This window comes from Scylla paramamosain, chromosome 3 (genome assembly GCF_035594125.1).
Source record: "Scylla paramamosain isolate STU-SP2022 chromosome 3, ASM3559412v1, whole genome shotgun sequence".
NCBI lineage: Eukaryota > Metazoa > Arthropoda > Malacostraca > Decapoda > Portunidae > Scylla > Scylla paramamosain.
The window spans coordinates 32,496,970-32,517,235 of NC_087153.1; the positions used below are offsets into that span (position 1 = coordinate 32,496,970).

Genomic DNA, 20,266 nt, shown 5'->3' on the forward strand with positions numbered 1-20,266 from the left:
CATAAGAGGTTGGCAACACTGACACTCGATGCTTCCTGCCTTTCCTTACTATATTAACTGCCTGGGTGAACTTAATTTATGCATCGTTTTACCGCCTCTTTGTTGCCTGAGTGACTGACTTCCAATGCCTGACTTCCCTGATGTTTACGGCTGGGATACCATATTTTATTGCAGTTTGGGGGGAGTGTAAGGCCATATATTCTTTTTTGTTTTACTTGTTGTGGTAATACGCGGCCATGGTAGGTCGTAAAGTGTTAAAGAAAACGAGTTACGTGATTCAAGAAAAAACGACGAAGTGTGCAAGTGGGACGGAGAGATGAGGAAAAGCGTACTGGAAATAACATGGCAAGGAGGAGGAGGAGGATGAAGCGGGGAGAGAGAGAGAGAGAGAGAGAGAGAGAGAGAGAGAGAGAGAGAGAGAGAGAGAGAGAGAGAGAGAGAGAGAGAGAGAGAGAGAGAGAGAGAGAGAGAGAGAGAGAAGCGAAGGAGAAAGAGGAGGAGGAGAGAATTAATGAAAGAAGAAGAGGAGGAGGAGGAAAAGTAAGCAGGTTTACTGGGGGATTTTGTGCCAACTGAGCAAGACAAGTGGTGGTGTGGTGAGGAGGAGGAGGAGGAGGAGGAGGAGGAGGAGGAGGAGGAGGAGGACGGAGAAGAAGAAACCACATCACATTGGAGAACATAAAGCTTCTTACTCCTTCAAAAGAGAGAAAATGAAGAAAAAACACTAAATATATATATAAGAGAAAGACAAACGATACCTCCTCCTCCTCCTCCTCCTCCTCCTCCTCCTCCTCCTCCTCCTCCTCCTCCTCCTCCTCCTCTTGCCCCACATAACTTTTTTTTTCTTTCAAGTGGAAAAAAAATACAAAGTTACTCATTCGTGTAATAATAATAAAGTAGAAAAAAAAAACCTTCCTTATCGGGTCGAGGAATGGACTGGTCAGGTGGCGTCCTGCTTGGGGCGAGGAGGAGGAGGAGGAGGAGGAGGAGGAGGAGGAGGGCTGGATGGTCAGTGTGGTGGTAATAAGTTTCGCCCTTCGCACTTGTCTCCTTCCAAATCCTCCTCCTCCTCCTCCTCCTCCTCCTCCTCCTCCTCCTCCTCCTCCTCCTCCTCCTCCTCACACAGCCAGAGGATCTTTACACCTTCACACCTGTACACCAATTACACAACACCGGTGAGAACAAGAAGGAACACTCCATACCATACGCCACACCCTCCGCATTCACCACATTCCTGCCACACCTTCACCACACAGTCCAGACGCCACACATTTTTCACCACATTCACCCCATTCTTTCACTCCACACCCATACCACTCCATACACCTCCAGAAACACGTCACATACAACCACTCCACTCCACTCCACTCCACCTCATCCACAACACTCCCTCAGATACCATGCATCTTCCACCACCACATTCACCACACCTCTACCACTTCATATACCGTCACACACCCACCCACTCCACCTCACCCACCACACACCCTCCACACCTAAACTACACCACACACAGTTAATACACTTTCCTCTTCCTCTCTCTCTCCTTCTCTCTCTCTCACATCCGTCTTGTTATGGTGTTCCGAAGCATGACTAATACACCCGTTCTCTCTCTCTCTCTCTCTCTCTCTCTCTCTCTCTCTCTCTCTCTCTCTCTCTCTCTCTCTCTCTCTCTCTCTCTCTCTCTCTCTCTCTCTCTCTCTCTCTCTCAAACACCTGCACCGAGCACCTGGTTCTTCTTCATCAGGAGGGTAATTAAAAAAGGCAGAGGCAGAGATATGGAAACTGAGAGGAGGAGGAGGAGGAGGAGGAGGAGGAGGAGGAGGAGGAGGAGGAGGAGGAGGAGGAGGAGGAGGAGGAGGAGGAGAGCCTAAAGAGGAAAACGAGGGGCGTACAGAGGACACGGATAAGAGGATTAAGAGTAGGTAAGAAAGTGTTGATAAAAGTGAGTAAAAGTATGAATGAGAGAAGATAAGAGAAGATTAAAGAGCAAGGTAAGAGTAGGGAAAGAAAGCGTAAGAGTGAAGTAAGAGTAAGAAAGAACGGTAAGACAAGGTAAGAGGAGAGTAAGTAAGGAAAGAGGAGAGAAAAAAAAGTTAAGAAAATGTGAAGCAAGACAAGAGTAAAGCGAAAGTAACAGTAAGAATACTCGTAGGTGAGGCAAGGTAAGAATAATTAACAGCAAGGTGAAGTACATGAGTAAAGATAAATCACGCAAGAGTAATACATAACATGCTGGTAAAGTAAGGAGGAATAAAGACAGTAAACACGATTAATGGAGAACAGCAGGTAAATAGAGGAGGAATAAAGATAGTAAACACGATTAATAAATAAAGAACAGCAGGTAAATAGAGGAGGAATAAAGACAGGGTAAACACGATTAATAAAGAACCGCAGGTAAATAAAGTAAACAAGATTAAGACCGAAATAAGAGTACATACAAAATAAACAAGTCAAAGAAAAATCATAATTCCCAAGTACTTGTAACACTTAACACACACACACACACACACACACAGTACTCAAGACATACAACACCGCAGCAGTCTTCTTATTCTTCTCCTCCTCCTCCTTCTCCTTCCTCTTCCTCCTCTCCATTCATAATTCACCGCCAGTAACCGAATGACGGAAACAAAGAAAAGCAAACACCTTACCGGAAAAGAAGACCCAAAAAGACCCGCCCGGCAACTCATCACCACTAAGGAGGACCATCTAATGTTTGGAGGGAGAAAGGGAGAGGGGGAGATCTTTTTTCAGCTACTTATTTTTATTTATTTATTTTTTTTACTAATTTCCAGACCTCTTCACGCTACCTCGTCCATACCTCCTTGACTGCGGTGAAGGAGGAGGAGGAGGAGGAGGAGGAGGAGGAGGAGGAGGAGGAGGAGGAGGAGGAGGAGGAGGAGGAGTAGGAGTAGGAGGAGGAGGAGGAGGAGGAGGAGGAGGAGGAGGCTCGCGAAACCCTGTCACGAGAAAGAAACGAAGGAAATACGTACTTCCATTGTCGACATTGACTGAGGAGGAGGAGGAGGAGGAGGAGGAGGAGGAGGAGGAGGAGGAGGAGGAGGAGGAGGAGGAGGAGGAGGAGGTGAGAGCAACACAAAGGCGAGGCCCCCTGCTGGAGGGTGGCAAAGGAAAAGGAGGAGGAGGAGGAGGAGGAGGAGGAGGAGGAGGAGGAGGAGGAGGAGGAGGAAGAGAAGGCCGTAAATGGAAGGGGTGGTGGGAGGTGATTGTGGTGGTAACTGTAAAATAGATGGTGACTGAGGAGATGATGGCGAGGAGGAGGAGGAGGATAGACAGTATGGCTTTGCGTGGAGAGGAAGAGGAAAGGAAGAGGAGGAGTAATAGAGGTTCATGGTGAAAGGAAAGAAAAGAAGGAGCACAAAGGAACACAATATAACACGTTGGAAGAACAAACAGCAGCAGATCTGTTGGTCTTTAAGGAGGAGGAGGAGGAGGAGGAGAAGGAAAAGATACAGAAAAACAAGTATCATGAGCACTGTTAACGAGAGAGAGAGAGAGAGAGAGAGAGAGAGAGAGAGAGAGAGAGAGAGAGAGAGAGAGTTTCAAGGGAGTAGTGGTGGTGGTGGTGGTGTTGACGACGGATGAACAGGGAGGAAGAGTGATTGTATGCAATGTACAAGGGAACACGCGGCGAGGAGATAGCGATAAGATAAAGATGATGGTGATAGCAGTGCATGGCAGCAGGCAATGAAGCAGGAACTTAAAGATAAAAAGCAAGGCAAGACAATTAAAATGAGAGGTAGAATTAAGCATCAAGAATACGTAAGATTAGGTCAATATAGCTAAGACCACGATAGCAGACAGGATAGGTAAGGTAAAAAGTCAGCAAAGTAAGATGAAGTAAGATAGGTAACAGTTAAGCAAGACAACAGGACAGTAAATCAGACAAAACAAGATAGCAGGTAAGAAATAAATATGAGCAAGACGTGTAAATCTGAGTAAGTAAGAGAATTAAGACAGCTAAAATAGTTCAACAGCAGGAAATGTAAAATTACGTAAAAAGTAAGACCAAGATAAGTTAGCAAGATGAATAAGACAAGACAAGTAAGTTAATAAGATAGATGAGATAGCAAGACAGGTTAGCAAGATGGATGAGACAGCAAGATAGGTCAGTAAAATAGATAGGAAAGCAACATAGGTTAATAAGATAGATGAAATAAGAAAGGGTAGGTTAGTAATACAGATAACACAGGTTAGTAAGATTGATGAGATAGCAAGATAGAATAGCAAGACAGGTAAGACAGCAAGAAATATTAGTAAGATGAATGAAACAGCGAGACAGATTAGCAAGATAGATGACAACATAGGTAAGATAGGTAAGACAGCAAGACAGGCTAACAAGACAGATAAGACGGCCAAGATAGGTAAGCAAGAACGCAGGTAAAGGAGAGAAGGACATTTTACAATACAATTCCAGTGAGTGAATGGAAGCAGCGGCGTATGAATGGAAATAATGTCTTACTAGATAAGAAAATTCCTGGAAAAGACACGATGGGTACGTACGAGAGAGAGAGAGAGAGAGAGAGAGAGAGAGAGAGAGAGAGAGAGAGAGAGAGAGAGAGAGAGAGAGAGAGAGAGAGAGAGAGAGAGAGAGAGAGAGAGAGAGAGAGAGAGAGAGAGTGGAAGGAAGCGTGGGAGGAATGAAGGAGTGTAGATGAGGGGAGATAGAAAAGGGACTGGAAGAGAGAGGGAGAGGGGAAGTGAGAGGGGAAGTAAGGCATCATGTGTCGTTGGTGGTGAATGACTGCCAGAGTAATTATCCTCAAGCTCTCCCCTCTTTCCCATACCATCTGTTTCCCTCACCCACACCAAACTCCCCAATATCCCCTCACCCTCCCTTTTGACCTTCCTTCACCTTCATTACACACACACACACACACACACACACACACAAAACCGTTTTTTTTTTTTTACGATGCCAAATTTTATTATAACGAACAAAATTAACGAAAAACTAGTGACCAGAGAGAGAGAGAGAGAGAGAGAGAGAGAGAGAGAGAGAGAGAGAGAGAGAGAGAGAGAGAGAGAGAGAGAGAGAGAGAGAGAGAGTCACTGACTTGACGCAGCTCGTGTTTGTTTAGGATGAGCCGCTGTTCGAGAAAATGTATCAGTTACGCCTCGAAACACCAACAGCAGCCACGGAAAATGGAGTGCGGGGAGATGCAGCCAACAGGACAGAAGAAAACTGAGGGGGTAGTAACGAGCGAGGCACAGAGAGGAGGGAGGGTGACGGAGATGGGAGGAGAAAGGGGGAGGAGGAGGAGGAGGAAAGAACAGAGGGGGTGTCAGTCAGCAGGGAGCCATCAGTCATCCTGCCGCCGGGAGGTTGTCGCCCCTCAACCTCATGTTTACTCTCTTTGGTATATACCTGAGGGGGCAGGCTGGCAGGAGGAGGAGGAGGAGGAGGAGGAGGAGGAGGAGGAGGAGGAGGAGGAGGAGGAGGAGGAGAGAACACAAAGAAGAGCCACAAGCATACTTAGAAAGACGACGAGGAATAGTTTAACACCATGAAACGATTATTTTGATAGGAAATCTTGACAAGCAACCATCCAGCGGTCATTACTTCCACCGCCCTTGAGCTAAGTACCTGCCGCGATCCATCCCACCTCGCCCCTCCCTCAGGTGGTCACGTGCGCTCACCCGGCTGTCCATGACTGTCTAACACAGACACGCGCCTGACGGTTTTTTACTCGCCTGCTTCACCTCTCCCCTTCCTTTGATGCTGTAAAAGTATCAGTCGTTATTCAATGGCCTGCCGCGCGTGGCTGGTTGGGTAGACAAGCCCTGACCGAACACTCCCCTTACTGCACACTCTTGACAGCGACACACGCCATGCCACGCCAAGCCACGCCCCTAGTCAGTGACAGCGAGTTGCTTCATCCCAGAGGACTTTCCACCCTCGAGAAGCGCCCCTGGCTATATAGTCTACACACCTCCCTCCCCTCTACTGGCCGGCACCGCAGCTGCCATACGTCAGAGCGGACGGGTCAGTCTGGCCGGCACTACAGCACTGAGCCAGACCGGGGCGTAGCGCGCCTGAATGATTGATTAAGTTTTGGCGCCGCAACAACGAGGTCATGCGGTGCGGCGTAGCGAGGACTGCAAGCGACCCTGCCTTGCGTGTGGAAGCACCCCGTCACTCCTCCTGTGTCCCTCCACTCTAAGTACCCCGCCCCTGCCTGTATCCCTCCACTCCAAGCACCCCACCTCTGCCTATAGCCCTCCACTCCAAGCACCCCACCTCTGCCTGTGTCCCTCCACTCCAAGCGCCCCGCTCCTCCCTACAGCCCTCCACCGTCCGCACCACCCGCTTTGTGTCCCTCCATTCCAAGCGCCCCGTTCCTCCTCAGTTCCCAAGCACGCCACTGCCTTCCCTTCCCGTCCTTCAGATGTATTATGTAAATGTACCTGACGTCCTTCACAGTTGATGTGAGACACGTCACACTTCACTCCCATCACACTTCTGCCAACAAAGACACCCTCACATAATTACTTCAAATACCCGTCACGTAAAGCACGATTGAGGTGCATGACAACCACCTGGGCACACTCACCAAGCCAATCCTGACTGACGCCCTGACACCTGGTCATCCCTCGACCTCGTCCTCCATTCAAAGCAGGAGATCAGACAGTGAAAGGAGGAATTGCATTGAGGTGACGAGAGCTGATGCCAAAATTAACAGACCTCCGTCCTTCCAAGGGTCTCCTCACCTCATTACCTCCTCCACAATAGGTCGCGTCGTGCCGTAATGAAACTTAATTACTATCGAGACCAGACCTCCTCGTCCACCAACCAATACCTAACCCCCCACCAGGACCAATACAGCACTCCTAAACCAATCCTGTGTTGAATTCCGTACCTCTGCAACAAATTCTCCATTTTTATTTTCCGATAGAACCCGAAAAGTAAGCGAAGAAAAGTTACAAGATACGTCGAGACAAACTGTTAAACATGAAAATCTTTTAGAAGGAAAAGGAAAGGTTGGAATAAAACTGTTCACCAAGAAATACTCTCAAGTTTAAAATTATCTGAAAACTTTTTGCGTCCCCCTTTACACCCCGCGGCCGCCTCCGCCACCACTCCGCCACCAGGCCACGCCCCGCCAGGCTGCAGGGAAGCGGCGGGGCAGAGCTGGCGGGGCGGGGATGAGGGGTACGAGCTGCAGTACTGACCTCCTCTTTGGCAACATCTCCGTTTGTGTTCTCCACCTTCGCCACCTTCTTCTCCCGACGCAGGAACGAGAAACTCCTGAAAAATATAACAACATTAACAACAATTCTCCTTCCCCACGTGTGTGCTGTGTTGTCATTCCTTAGTTCTTGTTATACACACACACACACACACACACACACACACAAACACACACACAAAGTAACAAGCATGTGTTCACCCCACAAAGATGGGAAAATTGAGAACGCCTGTATCCGAAGACAATAATAAACAATAACAAACAAAACATTCTTCTTCAAACAAATACATAGTCCGGAATTTCTTAATGGAACCCTTTCGTCTTTGTCAACGTTTCCGCCTTCCCAGTCCCCACTCGCCGCCACTTTCCCTCCCTACCTTGGCTCGACCACAGTTGACGTGACCACCGTTTCCACCACAACCACGACTCTTTTTTTGGTTTTCTCAAGGTATTGGTGACATTTTGATCGACTACAGTTTTACAATACGAGTAGTACTTTTATATAATGAATTTTGCAATACCAGGGTCAAAATATTACCAAACGATTTGCGTCTTTTCTAATAAACTTTTTGAAGCGATAAATGATAATGAAGCCGATTTTCCCTCCATTGTTGACATCTTAAACCAGCTTCTTTTATTACCATTTTTATTCATATTACAGAATAGATATAAAAATAAAAAAAATCACAACCTATCAGTCTAGTAACTGTCTACCTATGATCCCTATTTTTGAACGTTTCTCATCCAGATTACTTTCAACAGGCTCGAGTGGAAGTCAGAGGAGTTTTCAAGACAGTTTTCGTGATTCTAGTGATAGCTACCAAGGATTACGTACCACCAGAGGATAAAAAAACGCCTATACCATCCCATCCCAATTGGCCCTTGAAAACAACCCCATTGAAAGCATAATGCATTTACAAATAAAGGTTTCTCTCTCTCAACACGTATTGAGGTCTGACAGGTGTTGTGGGTGACGTGTCTGTGCTCAGGTTCAGGCCACGTCCCAGACACACGGCGCCTTTCCCTGTAATGGCGGTGACGGCGCAGGAAGGACACTCAAGACCAGATTAACAAACGTATACTCTGCCTTTCACTCTTAGTCTTATAAGGAAGCGTCGCCTTGATCAGAAAGCACAATACATGATGTTATTTTTAACTAGTCAAGCTTCTTTATGAAATGGGTTGTTGTTGGGGAATGTGGGCTGAATCGATCTCCACCACCATCACCACCACCACCACCACCACCACCACCACCGAATCTTCTCTCAGTCACGGGAAACGACTTGATGCGCCAATCACTAACGAGGGAAAAACACACACACACACATCCCAATAAAACTGATGCAACTGCGAAACGTGTGTGAAATTGGCAGCAGAGCGAGACTTGTTATTACTAATACACTCCTATTCAATGGTAGAAATCTATTACTATTTACGACTGCTGATACCACTGCGTACTATTGTTATATGTTGTTTTTCTTATTGTTATTTGTACTTGAGGCATTTGTTGCAACAATGTGTCGAACTGAAGCCTGTATCGGAGTGCCGCAGCCCCGCAGCCCCGCCCCAGGCCCTCAAGGTTAGGAGCAATGGAAAGCCGATAGAGAAGCATGGAGGTTTCGCAAGGAATCCCCAATCCACTCAGGCTGGGAAGCAATAACTGGTATCCATCGCAGCCACAGATTATTATTATTATTATTATTATTATTATTATTATTATTATTATTATTATTATTATTATTATTATCCTCCTCGTCTCTGGCAGAAAGGAGGGCCTGGTCACACACACAACAACCGACTTGCAAGGACACTGCCACTGTATTCTGTATGCATTGTGGTGGGAGACTGAGAGGAGTGATGCGAGGAACTAGGAATCCCCTCCTCTGCATTTCTATTTCCATTGAGACAAGGCATGTCTAGTCTTAGCTGCCTCCAAACAAGTTAATTTCAGCCGGTACATGGATAGACAATCGTTATCATTAGTGGTGCAGAGGTTGATGTGAAATGCATGTGATTGCTGATGTGGTAGTCATGGTCAAAACTAGTAACATACCGCACTCACTTTTACTATTATGATTTCTTTTTTTTTCCCTCTATGCTAAGAATCTACTAGTTTTTAAGTTTTGTAAGAAGACTATCAAATCTGAACACTTAAGGCTTTACAACAATGAATTTCAATCTACTGCACTAAAAGCACGGTACGAAAAATTTCACAAGTACCTGGAAAATAATTAAAAGATGGATTTTCCAGTATTTAACCAGTATTAAGTTTAGCGATTGGTGCAGAACTAAACGAAATATCTCGAAAGGTTTGAGACTTAGAAACCATGAATTATAAAGCAGAAAAAAGGCTTAAAATTGAGGAGTCGAGAGTCACAAGACCAGGGATGCACAAATACAGGTATGACCTGCAGCTCCCCACGGTGGCTTGACGCACACGTCTTCCTGTAACCACTTAAGTATGCATGGGGGCAGTACGAGTGGCGGATCCATAGGTGGTGCATGTCAGCAGGCCTGCCTAGGTAATGAAGAGTGCCGCTGAGTGAACGAACAAAGGAAGAAGTCGCCACACATACACAAGCAGGTCAAGATACAGGTGTGGAAGGAACCTTTCGCATACAAGTGACGTCTTCCCAGTAAAAAGGAGCGGTTTCATGTTCCATTACTAATCCATTGACGCAGGAGCTTTGCCAAATGTGTGACCGGTGAGTCAGGTGCGCATGGGAGGTTACAGAGGAGAAACAGGACGTTATTCTGAGGTGGATAAAAAAAAATACTGAAGCTACTCTAAATAAAAAAATAATAATAGCTACTCCAAAAAATTTAATAATAATAATAATAATAATAATAATAATAATAATAATAATAATAATAATAATAATAATAATAATAAATTAATCAAGAAAACTGAAGCTTCTCTAGGTGAGTGACAAATGAAACCACTAAATAAATACGAGACCGGTCTAAATGAAAAAAAAAAAAAAACCCAAAATGAAAAAAAAAATATGCTGCTCTACGTGAAGAATTAAATTGCTCCAAGTAATAATAAACAAAAAATGAATAATAACTAAAAATACGCAATACCGAGGGATAAAAAAAGCGACAGAAGGAAAAAGAATCTGAAGCTACTGAAAAAAAAAAAAAAAGACTACAAAACTTTTAATTAGGAGAATTTGTAGCGTGGAGTCCATTATGAGCATTGCGTGACTGCTAATATCAACATTACTACACGATTCTGCAACGCTGGTACGTATATCCTGCAAATATTCAACGGCAGCGGCGGAGGAACCTGTGTACACCGTGGAGAGTAATTAGCACGAATGGAAGGCCAGGTAGAATGTGATAAAAAAAAAAAAAAAAGGTGGGGGGAGAAAAGATAAAAGGGTAAATTTAATATGAGAAAGTTAACGGTGGTAGGATGCAGGTAAAGCCAGAAGAAAAAAGGTGTCATCTTCCCAATTAAGGTAAAAAGATGTAGGTGATGTAACAGTTCGTACAAAAATGTGACCCATGAAAGTTAAGAAAGGTAGGAGGGGACAGGTAAAAAAAAAAAATTAAATTAAGATAAATGAAACGTATTGCAGATGTCAATTAATGTACGAGTGTATATACTAGTGTATGCAGAGCTGATACGAAAAAAACATACTACGATATAAGATTAGATACTGAACAAAGGGGAAAAAAAAAAGACAGGTGAATAAAGGCAGAATATACAAAACTGATTTACAATAATGAACGTACGCAATGTTACAGATGTGAATAGGTGAAGGGGTATATCTATTATCTAGTCGTTACAGGTGTGAATAGGTATGTATGTATGTATGTTGGCAAAGGGAGTGAAGAAGCGAAAAGTCAGAGTGGTCAAACAGCAAAGACACGAAACACCTTGACAGTGGGAGCAACAAGGCTTGCGGTTAAGGTGACAGCGGTGAGAAACGGTGAGCGAGTGAAATGTGAGACAAGGTGATTGGGGGAAAAATAATAATAAATAAAACAAATGAAAGCGTAGAAGACTAGCAAAAGAATAAAGAGAAAAAAAAAAAAAAGCAGAAAGGCCACGCTCTCAATACCACCACCAGGAGCGGAAGAGGTGAGTTATAGAAGGGAATGTGTGATGATGTCAGGATCGAACCACTTTTCTCCTGAACTGCCGAGTGAAATCAACCGCGTAATTCGGAGGCATTGTGTGCGTGGGTGTGGGAGTTCAGGTCCGGAGGTTGTGAAACTAGACGAGGGGGCGTAATGCAGGAAAGGTGCGGCGCCCTACTCCCCCTCCTCCTCTGTGGTGGTGGTGGTGGTGGTGGTGGTATTTCCTGTGCCACCTTTAGACTTTAATTCCCTAGTCACATTTATTTATTCTATATACTCATTCATTTATTGTTAGTGTTTAGCTTATCAGGTGGTGGTGGTGGTGGTGGTGGTGGTGGTGGTGCCGGTGGTGGTGGTGGTGTGGTGAAAGTTGCTAAGAGATAATTAGCTTCCATTTTTCTCACCTTTTTAATAAGAGGGAAGGAATGTGGAAGGACGGGGCGGGGAAGGAAGACGAGGACAAACCACCACCACCACCATCATCACCACCACCACAAGGGCACGGGGGCCGCACAACAACCCCTCACAACACCCCCGTATCAACACCGCCAGCACGCACACGCCGCCACAACATTAACAGCAACAAAAAGTCTCCTTAAACCTGGCCAGATTACAAAGGCTGGTAATCAAAGCGGCGCCCTTCTGCCGCCTCGCTTATCTCCAGTCCCTGAACAAGCACGTAAAACACCTTATCATTGTTATCTGTCCTTCATTTCGTTCCCGCCTGGCATGTGATTCTCAGCTTCCTCCTCCTGCCCCCTCTAGTTCCCTCCTATTCCTCTTCCTCCCTCTTCCTCCCTCACTCACCTTCACCTCGGAGTCTTCTGAATTATATTTCTAGTTGAATTTTGATTATCAAGTGTACGGCGCCAGAGTTCACTGAAATTTACGACCCCGATTTTTTTTTTTTTTTTTTTTTTGTTATGTTACTGTTATCGCTGTCTTCACTGTCATATCCTCTAGGTCATCACTATTAACACCACAGTAAGTTCTCTCTCTCTCTCTCTCTCTCTCTCTCTCTCTCTCTCTCTCTCTCTCTCTCTCTCTCTCTCTCTCTCTCTCTCTCTCTCTCTCTCTCTCTCTCTCTCTCTCTCTCTCTCTCTCTCCACAGGAAACCACGAGCCTCTCTCCACATCAACTGCTTTCCTCTTTACATTAATGTCACACACAAAGCTCAGTTATAATTACACGTCCCAGGGCGACTCAGCATGATTCACCGTACGCCACCTACCAATACGTACATAAAATACAACTCTTACTGCATTAATAGCCAACTACGTATTGCCTTCAAAATGTAAAACAATGACAATGGCTGCATTTTTTCCCCCCCTCTTTCTTTCTTACGCCTCTGTTGTATTTTTCCCACTGTATGATTAATAACATCCTGACTTCTTTAACTTTTTTTTTCTGTCTTATTATTCTTACAATATAACCAACACCACCAACAACTTCCTCTACATGACACTGCAACCACCACACCACACACCACACCACCACCACCACCACAACCACCTTTACATGACACTGCACCACCATGCAACCACCACACCACACACCACACCACCACCACCAACTTTACATGACACTGCACCACCACACACCATACCACCACCATCACCACCACTACTACCACTACCACCACAACTTCCTTTACAGAGCATTGCACCACCACACACCACCACAACAACTTCCTTTACATAATACTACATTACCACACCACCACCACCACCACAATCAACAACAACAATAACACAACAGCCTATCTCGACCTAACTACCAGCACTTGATCACCATTCCCTCCCTCCCTTTCCAACCAACATTACCACAACCCCTAACTATCACTACCACCATCGCCACCACAGCCGCCACCGCTAACGAAATCCCGCCTGGCCTTCACACTGGTTATATAATCCCGTTTTGCATATAAACCGCATCACTAACAAAAAGTTACTCCAATTTAGACCGACTTTGCGGATTAGTTGTCCTCCCTTACCACCACCACCACCACCGCCGCCGCCGCCAGCACCACCACCACCACTCGTCTGTTCCCGCCACCCAGTACAAGCTCTAAAGATCACAGTTATAAACGTCTTGGATTCTGATAAGGATTATTTTCAAAGGCCACATTGATTATTCAGTTCTTAGAGTTTTTTTTTTCCGACTTGGTGACGGAGATTCTAAATGGTGATGATTAATCCTTGTTAAACTACCACTTAAAATCGAGAAAACTCCCTTGAAAATTCCAGTAACTTCTGGTATATGTAGTCGATGTAAAGCTCTATGGTGTTTAAGAATACAGAACATACGCCCCACGTACAGTCCCGAGAACGTGGCGGAAATCAAACATTCCCAACAATTAATTCTTTCACAACTAACTTCCCCCCAAAGCTTAATGAAAAGTCTGGTGAACGTTTTGAATATAATTACGAAAGACACTGACAACAAAGGAGGTAATTCAGTACTTCAAAGCTTTCAAATGAATACAGTTTGTGACTTAACCAGTGAAAATGATCCAGTTACTAAAAAGATGTAACAAGTCATAAGATTAACCCTTTTTCTGTCCTGACCGTTCTTTAATATTCTGAGCACTGTGGAAAATCGTTCGCACGAATACTAAAAGGGAGGGAATAGGTTAATTTCGTCTTTTCTGAGCTACAGGGCTGTTCAAGAGTCGAAAAATGCTCTACGTGATCATGGGGGAGAGAAGGAAAAAGTCTACCGTGAAGGGGGTAAATATTTAACAATCCACTTTTTTTTCCGTTAATCCTTCGTCTTATCCTGCCGAGAAATTATAAAGAATTGGACACTGAAGACAGACAAAGCCTTGAAATAAATCCCTTTTCTGTCGTTTCAGATAAGCGACACTCGAATTGCCCACATAAAGTTGGATGCTAACATATCTAAGTAATAACTAAATAACTAATAACTTAACGAAATATTAAAAATTAACTCATTCTAGTTTACTATGAGAGGAGTAGAATGTTGGATGTTAACACGGGTGAGCGATGATTTGGTCTTTAAGTCATGAAAATTCAAACGAACAAGACCCGAAGTGAGTCTTGAGTGGCGAGAGCAACGTTATTATTAAAAAGTAGAGTAAAAATTCCTTAAAAAAGCTCATATGGCTAAGAAGACTGTAGGTAATACACAGAGCATAATAAAAATACAATAAAATAACAAGAATATATACATTAAATCATATAAAGTAAAGTATATTTTAAACTAAATTAATGCAAGCTAAAGATTTTCCTATAAAATTAAGCAGATACGTAAATAAATGAATAAATAAATAAATGAATAAATAAATAAATGAATAAATGAATAAATAAAAGTCAAATAATATACTATAAAAGTTGCGCAAGTTTATCTCAAGTTGAGCGATAAGCTTTACTTAAGTTACCATTTCCTGCCACAGACCAGGAAATGCTCACCACTATCAGTTCACCATGCACCAGCAGAAGACACTCAACACACCAACAGCCTAAGCAACGTGAAGAAGCTGCCGAGAAGTGCGCACATTTACCATCATGTAATCACTAAATTAAAACTTCCCTGCCTTTCATTTTATAATTTCCTCCCCCTTGGAATGCTATAATGCTGTTCTTCCTTCTCCTGGTGTGGTTCCCTTCCCCTTCCTCTTCCCCTTCCCCTCTGCCCCCCACCAGGCTAGAAGTTCCTCAGCTCTTCCCTTCAAGTTAAGTCTTCCCCATTTTTTTCCCTTCCTTACTTGCCTCTTCTTCCTTTTCGGCCTTCCCTTTCCTTCCCTCTCTTTCCCTCTTTCTCAATTACCCTTTCCCTCTATCCCCCATCACTCCCACCTTCTCCCGTGTCTTCAACCCTTTTCCACATCCCCTCAAGCCAATATATCCTACCCCTTCCCTTTCCCTACCTTCCCCATTCCATCCCCTTTCCCCTCCCCCTTATCACTCCATTCCCTCCTGTTAAGATAAATAACTCCTATCCTTTTTTTTTTCTATCTCTCTCTCTCTCCCTTCCTTCCCTTCCCCTACCCCCCTCCACAATGACACCTGCCCCTCCCCCCGCCCCCCTTCCATGTAAGCCACTCACCTGAATGATTTCTTCTTCTTGACTTTCTTTTCTTTCTTCTCTTCCTCCTTCTTCTCCTCTTCCTTTGTTTCCGTCTCCTTGTTCGCGTCTTCCTTGTTGGCTTCGTTCTTTTCCTGTCAAGAAGAAAAAGAGGCAATTGAAAGAGCGAGTCAAAGAAAGGCAGTCTTCGTTTCAGTATATTTTTACCATGTGCTCACTATAACGCAGCGGGGACTATAGAAGCAACATGAAGCAAAAAACACAAACAAAAACAAACTAAAACACTTTCCAAGCTCAAACCCCACAACAATGGTAAGATTTTTTTTTCCCCCAATTCAAAAATGTTAACTTAGATAAAATGATGGGGGGAAAACTAAAAGGTAATGTGTTCAAAGCGAATAACAACAATACACAATGGAAGCCAATGAATGAATGCTTTGTGGAAATAAATGGCCGGCAGCAGCAGCACGTGTTGTTGTGATGAGAAGCACAAGCAGAAACACGAGAAAAACACGCAACACAAAATAAACAATTCACTCCCACACACAAAAATAAACAAAAGCAATGAGGCCTCCACTGAAGATGAACGACATTTGGGGCGTGAGTAGGAAAAAAAAAAAAGGGGGCCAGGTTGTATTTATCACAAAAATAATACAAAGTAGCTGAGTCAAGAGCGGAGCCTCCGGGCAGCAGGAAAAATAAAAATAATAAAGCTCAATATCAACCCTTTGCGCTTGTCTCCGCAGCGAGGCGGGGCAGGACAACGGCAGCAGCGGCACCATCGCCTCCTTACTTACGGCTGATTGGCGGCCGCTCCAGGGCTGCGGCGGGACGAGAGCGCCTTGGACCACATTCACGGCAGATGGAGCTTAAAAACACTGCAACTTCGAATCAAACTCATTTCGATTCCATTACACTGAGAGAAACTCGCTTGCCGTTGTTACTCTTCCTTTCTTTTCTCTTCTCTTCTCTTTTGTTCTCCTCTCCTCTCCTCGGTCTCTGGGCTGCAGATGGCGGCGGAAGTGTGTTGTGTGCTGGGAGATTTAATGTATCGAGTAAATATCGCAGAAGGTGGCGGGTGTGCGGCGAGGACCTGAACCGGCGGCCCGAAACGCGGCGCCGGAGGGAGGGGGGTAACTGCAGGAGGGAGCCACATGTCCCCCGGTGGACCACTTCACTTCACTCCCCTACCCGCCAACATGTGACCCGCACCACCTTGTTCTCACGTTATGACGAAATGTGATTCGCTCCTACAGGGAATGGGACGAGAAAGCTACTGACGCCCACACCATCACACGCAGCCCTCACCACCACGATACACTCCCACCACCAGAGTTGAAAAATAGGGGGCGAGAGGAGGAAATCTGTGGAGTAGCCTCGGCGTCGTGATTGGAGGCAAGGGAATGGGGGAGTAGGGAGGATGGCGGTGCCTCCAGACGGACCGGGAGGTGAAGGTAAGGGGGTCTGTCTCTGGGGGTTACGAGCGTCCAGGGACCTGCGCCCGCCCGTGAAGAGCCCCGCCGTGTTTCACTGATAACGTTTATTGCCGCAGAGTAAACACAAGCTTGCCGCCGCCAGCTCCTGCTTCTGTTCCTCCGCAAACGAGCCCCAAGCTTCTGTCTGCAACGCTCGGTGGTCAAAAACACCTCAACATTTGGGTGTTATTATCACCTCTTCCTGCCGCTTGTTGCCAACTCCGCACCTCCACCTTGTGCCGCCCTCACCATTTTTTGCTACCCTTCCTTCTCTCATTCCTTTTCCTCCCCTCCTATTTTCCTCCCTATCCCTTCCCTCTCTCCATTCTTCCCCCAAGAGTCGACAAACCAGCAATAAACCTTTAAAGAACTGTGAAACTTCTCTCAGTGTTCCAATATTACACCGGACTCAGCAGGGAACGATCTCTCTCTCTCTCTCTCTCTCTCTCTCTCTCTCTCTCTCTCTCTCTCTCTCTCTCTCTCTCTCTCTCTCTCTCTCTCTCTCTCTCTCTCTCTCAGAACAGCCACCACGGGTTGACGAGTGTGCAGAATAAAGCCCCTCGCCAGCAGTAGCCTCACACCCTCCTTGCAAGTCAGCCTTCCATCAGCCGACACTCAGAAGTCTTGACCAGCACGATACTCTGCCATAGTTGCTGGAGGAGGAGGAGAGGGAGAGGGAGATAGTATACGTTAACCTCTTCTAATTCAGGATCAGTTCCGGGATGACCCAACCTGACCCTTAACATACCGTCACCTGACTTGGCGCGGCAGTCATATCCGGAGCCCACGACCCAGAACCAGTGGCGGGTGACCCTTGGAGAGAGAGAGAGAGAGAGAGAGAGAGAGAGAGAGAGAGAGAGAGAGAGAGAGAGAGAGAGAGAGAGAGAGAGAGAGAGAGAGAGAGAGAGAGAGAGAGAGAGAGAGAGAGAGAGAGAGAGACACAACTGCTGTCACCACTGAAGACGTGACCTTATCCACCTTCCTTCGTCAGACACCATCACCACCACCAACACCTCCTCCTCCTCTTCTTCTTCCTGTACACTTGTCTCAGCATCTCCCTGACCACGCACTCGCTCGCCCACACACCCACTGACTCACCCACTTACTCAGCTGGCCCCGTGATCCCCCCAGACTGCCCCCAGCTGGTGCCAAACGCCCACACACGAGGTCGCCAGGTGGCCACGAGGCGCAGCTGGCAGTGCACGCCCCGCAGAGAGGCTACTTAGATCCAACTGGGGCACTGAAGGAAGGATGGAAGGACGGAAATTGAAGAAAGCAGGAAGACGCGATTGGAGGAGGGAGGAAGATACAAGGGGAAGAAAAGAGGAAAGGAGGGGAGAATGAAGTGATGGGAATGAGGAGAAAGAAAAGAAAGAGTACGAAGAGGAAAATGGTGAAGGAAGGGTTTTGGAGAGAGAGGAGAGAGAGAGAGAGAGGAGAGGAGAGCTGCATGGACCGGAAGGGCGAGGAATTTCTTAGTTGACAGTCTCTCTCTCTCTCTCTCTCTCTCTCTCTCTCTCTCTCTCTCTCTCTCTCTCTCTCTCTCTCTCTCTCTCTCTCTCTCTCTCTCTCTCTCTCTCCAATAAAGCACACATTCATAAATCATCCACCCCCCTTCCTCCTCCTCCTCCTCCTCCTCCTCCTCCTCCTCCTCCTCCTCCTCCTCCTCCGCTTATCACGAGAACCAAACAACAAAAATGTATTCCTTTAATAAATGTAGAGTCAGGAGAATTAAAAATAAATTTATGATGCAGTGAAGCATTTTCTTGCCCGCGAGGAAACCTGATGAGTCACGCGGGAACATTTCAAAACTGTTTTCACTATTTTTTTTTTAACCTCCTCTCCCGGAAACTCGCCCCCAACCCTCCCCTTTCCACCCCGTGACATTTTTAACCCCTCCACTACACTTTCCCTCTTACATTCCCCCACACCTCCAACCACCCCCCTTTTTTTCTCTCCCCCTCTCCTGTCTTTCCTCCCCATCCCCTCTCTCTTGTCTCCATCTTTGTTAATCTTTTCTCTCCCTGTTTTTCCGTCCTTTCCTTCTTGCATTTTTCTCTCCAGATCACATTTCTCTCGTCTTTCCTCTCTAGACCATTTTCTCTCTCATTCCATCTTTCCTATCTTTCCTCCCAGTGCCGTGCCTTGCCTCCACTCCCCCTTCCTTTCAACTGCCTGCTTTCATCACATTCACCGCCATCTCCCTCTCTCTCTCCTTAACTTTCCCTCGAGAACAGTCTTGCCAGGCGCTTCTTGTCATCAATACGACCCCAATGTCTCCTCCCATCCCATTCCCACACTCTCTACACGACTGTAAGGACTCCAAACCTCTCCTTCCATTCCTTTCACAATCTCTTCCAACCTCCTTGTCCTCATATTCATGCCCTCTACTCTCATTCTCATTCCATTCCTCCCTCCCTCCCTCTCCATGTTTTTTTTTTTTCAATATGCTTCGCCTCCGCATCCGCATCCGCTTGCTCCATTTTTTTTTATCCTCGCTCGTTTTTATTATCTTTTTTTATTTTCCTATTCGCCTCCTCATTCCATTCCTCCTTCAATCCAAGATTTCTTTCAACCTCATCCTCCTATTCTCATTTTCATCCTCTTTCCTTTCTTCCTTCACGATTCCTTTCAACCTCTTCCTATTCTCCATCTCATTCTCTTCCTTTACTCCTCCCTCCCTCACTCCACGATTCCTTTCAACTTCCTGATCCTATTCTCCCTCTCATCCTCTTCCCTTACCCCCTCCCTCCACGATTCATTTCAACCTCCTCCTGTTCTCCTTTAATTAATCTCTTCCCCAGTACACACACACACATCCCGGTACACCTACCCACCAGCAGCACTCACAATAGTCTGTTATACATCTCCCTCCACTAACTCTATGGCACTTCCCTCCTGGCACTCCACCCTGCACTTCCACGCGCTGTCCCGCCACAGCTACCACGCCTCCAGCAGTGTGCAAGGTCGGGTAGTCATTCACATCAGAGTCAAAAACTTCCTATACTACAGCGGCTGGCAGGCAGAGTGAGGACGAAGCTGAATGAGTGCGTGTGCGCGTGCCAACCATGTGATGCTGTAGGTATTAAATAGAAGCTCGCCCGCCGCTCTCCTCGCCTCTCAACGTGTAAACAAGAGTCTGTTTCACTATTTACAACCTGTTTTCTCTGGCGCGCAAAGTGGCAAACAAGAGACGCGCTTCAACAGGCCAAATATAGTAAGAGCCGCTTGCGGGAGGGACACTTTAGGAAGGGAGGGTGAGGATTCCAAGGAGGCGGAGGAAATATGAGGGAGGTGTGAGTGGGTGGTAAAGGAAAGGGTTAAGGAGTACGAGGCGAGGGTAAGTGGAGGGGAGGGAAGTGCAGCTGGAAAATATTGACCTTGGCAAAATTTGGATGACAGCCCAGCCGGGAACACCTGTGGCAACCCGGCAGGTGTTGG

General features: G+C 45.9%; 1 protein-coding gene across 18 annotated transcripts in view; it reads right to left on the minus strand.

The window, feature by feature from the left end:
- LOC135093860 (fibrous sheath CABYR-binding protein-like) overlaps positions 1-20,266 on the minus strand; it is a 142,796-nt gene that overhangs the window by 80,461 nt on the left and 42,069 nt on the right. For all 18 annotated transcript variants that reach the window (XM_063993599.1, XM_063993589.1, XM_063993584.1 and 15 more), the window contains exons 3-4: positions 15,372-15,484; positions 7,198-7,273 (exon numbers count right to left, since the gene is read on the minus strand). In XM_063993599.1, the coding sequence (XP_063849669.1) occupies positions 7,198-7,273; positions 15,372-15,484 (189 nt within the window). The remainder of the gene's footprint in view (positions 1-7,197; positions 7,274-15,371; positions 15,485-20,266) is intronic.